Consider the following 6634-nt stretch of genomic DNA (forward strand, 5'->3'; position numbering starts at 1 on the left):
CTCTGCATTTTTGGTGGGTTGGACTTTTGTTTTTTTCCCATAAATAAGAAGACCTATGAAGTTATGGATTCAAAAGATATAAGCCCAATATTAAGATGCGATATTACCCTCTCCCCCCCCCCCCCCCCCCCCCCCGCCCAAAAAAAACCAAAGTCCCCAACAGAGTCTTCTGAGAAGATATAAAAAAAAAGAGACATGGGTGTTTATCTATTCTGAAAAATCAAAAAACCGGCAACTTCAACAACGTTCCGAGTTCTGACAGCGACACAATAGTTAACACTTTTCTAGTTTTCTTTGTTCAAACAAACGTCCTTCTTTGATTCTCAAAATGTAATTCTTCCCTTGCACGCTTTTCCTTCCTTTTCAATCTTAGTATAAACCCTCTTACATTCACAAAAAGACTAAATCTTTGTATAAAACCCTCTTTCATTTTCCAAGAAAGAAAAGGCATTTCTTTTCTGATCAACAATGGAAGAAATGGCAGAAAGCTCCGGAGCCAAACCCCGTGATGAAATATGGGCTAAGCTTGGTGAGGATTACATTCTCTTTTTCTTTTCTTTTTTCTTTTTGTGCGCAGCAACAATCTGGCATACTACTGTATTATACCAATTCAAGGTTTTAAACCTGGGTCATTCTTCCTTTTTTTTCCCTTTTTCTTTTACCACTCCCCTTTCACTGGATTTCGCTGTAGTTATTCTAATATTGAATGAAATTAGAACATTGGGTGTGTGAAAAGACTCGATCTTTCTTGTTTTAGAACCCAATAACGGCACAGTTATTAAAGCCTCCATTTTTACTGTTTGGTTGTATAGTCATTATATTGTTGCATTATATGCTGCACCCAGAAATTCATGCTTCGTTCTCTGTTCCCTCTGTGTTCCAGTGGTTAGTAACTACCTAGAATAATGGGCTGTTGTGGATGCCATCTTCTGGTGTCTGATTAATTTGAAAAAAAAAAAATGAGAGTATTTTAACAGACACAATATCTATGTAGCTCTGCAGTGTATTTGGCAGAAGGGCAATGGGTAGAAAAGTACTAGGAAGAGTGCCTTTATGTTCCGGGCTGGGTATGTGATCTGGTAGAATGCAGATACCGGTGAGTAGTGGCAGTTCTGGAAATTAGAGCAGTTACATCGCTCAATTTTTCTTTAAGTGGTCTTATACAAGTGATGGTCTATGGTGTTTCTTGAGTAAGTGTAATGGTTGGAATTTCAATGCTGTTAACAGTTAAGATCAGTGCCTCAGCGGGCGTTCCATAGGGTCTGTTCATGCTCGACCTTGTATGAATGATCCAGCGATGGTTATTCACTCTCATTTTAACCATCATACCAAAAGATAAAACAGGTCATGGCTATGAAGTATGAAGGCTTCCAATCCAATGGTAAAAAGGATGGTGACGGGCCTCGGTGCTTCTTATTCCAATTTTTTTGTATTCAGTTTGTAGAGGATTCTAAATGGACTCTTTTTTTATGAGCTTGCCAAGGCATACATTTAGTGTAGAATTTGTATCTCTTTTAAGGTTCTTAATTTCTTATTTGGTCAAATTCCTTCTTTCTTGCAGTTTCATCAGACTCAAGATATTCAGATGTAGAAATAAGGTCAGATGAAATAGTTATATGTTCGGAGATATCATCTACTTCTAGTGACAAACATAACTGGTGCAAGATAGTAAGGAATTCTGATCTATGTTCTGCCACAATAGAAAACAAGAGATCAAATACAATTCTTGTTGATGGGGCCAAGTTATGTAATGAAGATACCATAGTTATCAAGGATGGAAGTGAAATTGTTCCAGGTCCTGATGGAGAAGGGTTTGTTAACTACAGATTTAATATAATGTCAAGCCCAGAAACATGCCAGAGGCAGCTAAAGATATGCATAGATGTTGAGCATGCAAAGTGTAGCATTTGCTTGAACTTATGGCATGATGTTGTTACTGTTGCCCCATGCCTTCATAACTTTTGCAACGGTTGTTTATCAGAGTGGTTAAGGAGGTCAGAGCAAAGACGTTCTGCAGTACTTTGTCCTCAATGCAGAGCAGTTGTTCAATTTGTTGGAAAAAATCACTTCCTACGTGCCATTGCAGATGTAAGTTTTGTGCTGAAGCATTCTGTTGACATTGAGTTGAATTTTATATCAGAAATAGATAAGCATGTTTGATTTACTTCTCATCTTCTACATTTTGTTTAATCTTACTTTTCAAAATCAGGATATGGTAAAAGCTGATTCTTCTCTAAGACGTGCGGATGAAGATATTGCACTATTAGATTCGTATTCATCAATACGATCAAACCTTGTGAGTAATATGATTCTTCAACCAGAGCTAATTTATCACTGTAAAATTGTGTTTTTTTTGTCCAATCTTCAAACTATTTATAAGTTTCTTCAGTGCCTAGGTAGCGTAAAATATCATGTCCTTTAATTCAACCTAAGAACAGTGATTGACACCATGTTGGTTGGATTTATGATTTTGTATCACGCTTTTATTGTCTGACATTTTCTATGAGATGAACCTTTTACTAACTTCTTTGTTTACTATAAGGTCCTTAGGTCTGGAAACAATCGCCGAAAAAGGGCTTTGACATCCACACCACCGAATGATCATAGTGATGATGGCTCAGACCTTCGATGCCCACAGTGTGGTAATATCATTGCGATTAAATATCGGATATGGAATATGGTCCTATGCAATTTTGCTTCTTGCAATTTGCAAGACTTGGCTGAAACTAATATAGGAAATGAAAATCTAATTCAGATTTCTATCTTGATTTCCATGTTTCATACTCACTGAGTTTGCTACTTGTAATTTTCAGTTACCGAAGTTGCTGGGTTTCGTTGCAATCACAGCACTGATCATCTCCAATGTCAAGCATGTGGAGGAATGATGCCCTCCCGTACTGATTTAGGCATTCCTCAACATTGTAAGTTCATCACCTGTGATTTTGCTTACTGCACAACTCCATCTAGAATTTTGTTTTCCTTTGAAATGTGCATCACTCAAGGGTCAAGATGCTTTCACGCTATCTTGTAGCATGATAAAGGTCATTCAAAGTTATATGATAAATCAAACTATTTTATATATTCTCCATTTTCTTTATGGTTAGTTTTAACTTTTAATAGTTCATTTATAATGTCTGTCAATGAATATTTTTCTTGTAGGTTCAGGATGTGATAGACCATTTTGTGGAGCTTACTGGCATACTTTAGGGGTAGCCAGGAGTGGTTCTTATCCCATTTGCTCCCAGGATACTTTGAAACCTGTATGGAACACGTGTTTTCTTTCTTTTAAGGGTAAACTTATACTTTTTGTACCTAAAGTTTTCGATAAGTTCAAATTCCATCCATACTGTTAAATTTGGCAGTCAACATGTAGTTAACATTTTTTCCAACTTTACCCTTCAAAAAAACATTCATCGCCATCTTCATATCCAAACCCCCTTTTCTTCTCTCTCTCTGCGCTTTGCGCCATGCCTTCCTCCTCCTCTGCCGGGACATCGACACCATCACTGTCATCACCTTCAAACCGCCTATGCCACACCTCCATCGCCGGCACTGCACTTGCATGCCATGTGCCTCCTCTCCACCACCCCTCGCTATGCAATCCTTCTCACAGTGATTTAACCTTCTCCTCCCCCGCCTCTCTCTCTCTCTCTCTCAACCTGAATGTTGTTGTTGAGGGAGGTGTTGGTGATGGTGGAGGTTGGGATTGTGGGGCTGGGGTTAGGATGTTGAGGGAGAAAGTGTTGGTGACAGTGGAAGTTGGGGTTGTAGGGCCAGGGGTTGGGGTGAGGAGGGAGAAGGTCATGGCCCAAGTCCATTAGTGTGGAACATTCTCTTTTCCAAGTGAAATCCCATAGCATATGAAAGAGTGAAAAAGTGCTTTTGTGTAGAATAAGAAGCCTTCGTATCTTAATGCATGTACCTAATTTATTCGGAGCTATTAGAGTGGGATCCACATTTTGGGGGAATATGAGTAGAAGCAATAACAACTTAACAAGAGTATTTCTAGTGGGACATCTTTCACAATCTCTAGAGAGACAGTTCACTAATAGAATGAGGGATAAGGCTATTCTTTTCAGAACTGAGAAGTTCTAAAGGTTCCTGGAAATTTTTGCTCCCATTGAACCATTTGTATCTATATGCATGAATCGTAATGGTGGCAGTTAGGGTTGGGGGCTGTGGCACAGTAAGGGTGGAGGTTAAGGGTGATGCTATTGGATGGGAGATGGGAATAAGTTGGAGTTGGGGGTATAGAGTTAGAAGGGGCGAGAGAGAAGAGTGTGATGATGGTGACAATGATGATATAGGTACAGGGAAAAGGGTAAAATTGGGGAGAAAATGTTGACTAACTATCAAAAAATTAACAGTAAAGGTAGAGTTCAGGCTTATCAAAAACATTATAGACAAAATTGAAACAAATTAAACATTTAAGTGCATTTTTGAAATTTTTCGAAAACACCAAAGACAAAAAGTGTATACTTTACCCTTCTTTTAAAACAATTGCTAGCTATAGTGGAAGTTATCCTGAAAAGTGTGAACTTTGTAATATTCATGCCATTAATGGGTGAATATATTGGTTATTACACTGTTAAAGGTCATAGATATGATATAATTCTCACTTAGTCATGATGCTCTACTTGTGCTTTGCTTTTGCAGATCTCAGAACACACCATCTCTAGAATCCCTTTGATAGCACATGAAAAGAATCTGCATGAGCATATTGTACTGGTTTTTTATCCCTGTATTTTATTTTGTCCAGTCGTAGCTATTTTCTATTCTTTTTTTATTAACTTTGATAATTGTGTTTGGTGTTCTAGATCACTGAAAATTGCATTCGACAAATGGGGAGGACATTGCAGGATGTTATATCAGAATGGATAGTGAATCTGGACAACAGACTTATTGGTAATAAACTTGTCTTCCCTGTTCTAACCGTTGATCTGATGCACACCAATTATGTTAACAATCTTGACTTACATAGATTTCAAAATTTCAGTCTACATACTCGTTCATCATGAGATCATACGATTGCTATACAGATCATATAGCATTATCTCAACCTCTTCTACTTTTATCTTTGTCAGATAGAACTAGATTAACGCTAAATAATGCCGAGATGATTACTGCTAGGACTATCGTATGTCGGTAAGCTTGGTCCTCAATTGTTCAGGGGGTAGATTGGATTCTGAATCATGATACTTTCTTATGTTGACGGTGTCACTTAAAACAATCTTGGCATCTCCGTAATGCATTCTTTTATATTCATTGATGCAGTGATTGTTATGAGAAGTTGGTGTCTTTTCTCTTGTACTGGTTTCGAATATCCTGTCCCAGAAATGTAAGTCCCTTCAAGAACAGCATTTCTGCTCATTCGTTTGTCAGGTGGAAAAAAAAAAAAACTCATTTTGAACTTACAGTCTACTTACTAAGTTGACCCTTTTTTTTTCTTTAATGTATTATTGCAAAAAGTATTATTCGGAAGCAGCGTTAGCAAGGCAAGATTGTTGGTATGGATATGCGTGTAGGACACAACACCACAGTGAAGACCATGCTCGTAAAAGGAACCATGTGTGCCGTCCAACTAGAGGCAATGCCTCCTAATTCTCCATTTCTCTCATGTACATTCATTTTTAGTTTTAATCTTTTAGAAAATAACTTTTTTTTTTGGTAATATTTTAGAAAATAACTTTGTTGAGTATTGACTGACATGACTTGTTGGGTTCAATTAGTTCAGAATAAATACAAAACGAAAAAAAAACGCCCATTTCTTGAAAGAAAAAAGAAATGATTTCTAATGGTGAGGTGTTGTGTGTTTTAAGAAACTGTTAAAAGAAAGAGTGACATGATGAAAATAGTTGTGAGTTAACGACATTAAAATAAGATAATATCATCAATCATTTGACATTCTTTAAAACGAATGCGTTTCTCTCTCGTCACAAAATGGAATAAGACTGTGTGTGTAGCATACTAGCATGTGGATTGCTTTATAATAATCTTTTAATAGTGACCCGCAAAATTCGTGGCGGCAAACACTACCTACTCTTCCTTTTTTTTGTTGGGTGATGATCAGATGATTGCAAGATTTTTTATAAAGGCGATAGTGAGTGAGGTTTGAATTATACTCTCCGTTTAAATTGATTTAAATATGTGCGATGTAGCTACTACCTTAATCCTAGATATCTTTTATGACCTTGTCTACCGAGCATGCCTTTATTTTTCCACATTAACTTCACATAAAAATGGGTTTTTACTGTACTTAATAAATAGGTAGTGTGGTAAAAGAACGTTGTTGAACTTCATCCGAAACATTGATGAAGGATTTACGTGGATTAGCAGTAGGCTACTGGTTCTGCCTACCAACTTTCATAAAATCGTCTTGCGTTGTCGTATTATTATTGTATATGCATTTAAAGTAAGGAAAAGAGTCCCTTACAAACGGAATAGGATATGGTGGAAAGCAATCGAAGATGTTTGAACAAAACTTGGTCAAATTTGCAGTCTTAAAAATAAACCATGCATTAATATAACATGAGAGCGACTGAAAACAAGACGTTAGCTTTTGAAAGATCTACGTTTTATTCCCCCTTCCCCCAAAATTATTAATCTATAAATCAACTACTTTCCAACCATAATT

The 6634-nt window shown here is 37.1% G+C and overlaps 1 protein-coding gene across 2 annotated transcripts; it reads left to right on the top strand.

Annotated features, from left to right (window-relative positions):
* Positions 1-241: 241 nt before the first annotated feature.
* Positions 242-5698, top strand: LOC130967512 (uncharacterized). 2 transcript variants are annotated; one of them, XM_057892401.1, is made up of 11 exons: positions 243-529; positions 1562-2088; positions 2210-2296; positions 2543-2642; positions 2814-2921; positions 3160-3260; positions 4657-4722; positions 4818-4905; positions 5085-5145; positions 5275-5338; positions 5470-5698. In XM_057892401.1, the coding sequence occupies exons 1-11, from the start codon at positions 469-471 to the stop codon at positions 5599-5601; spliced, it is 1395 nt and encodes a 464-aa protein (XP_057748384.1). In that variant the 5' UTR covers positions 243-468; the 3' UTR covers positions 5602-5698. The 2 variants fall into 2 exon arrangements, with proteins under 2 accessions (XP_057748386.1, XP_057748384.1); XM_057892403.1 differs by lacking the exon at positions 5085-5145 and having other exon boundaries at positions 242-529.
* Positions 5699-6634: the final 936 nt, after the last annotated feature.

Source organism: Arachis stenosperma, chromosome 3, assembly GCF_014773155.1.
Source record: "Arachis stenosperma cultivar V10309 chromosome 3, arast.V10309.gnm1.PFL2, whole genome shotgun sequence".
Classification (NCBI taxonomy): Eukaryota; Viridiplantae; Streptophyta; class Magnoliopsida; order Fabales; family Fabaceae; genus Arachis; species Arachis stenosperma.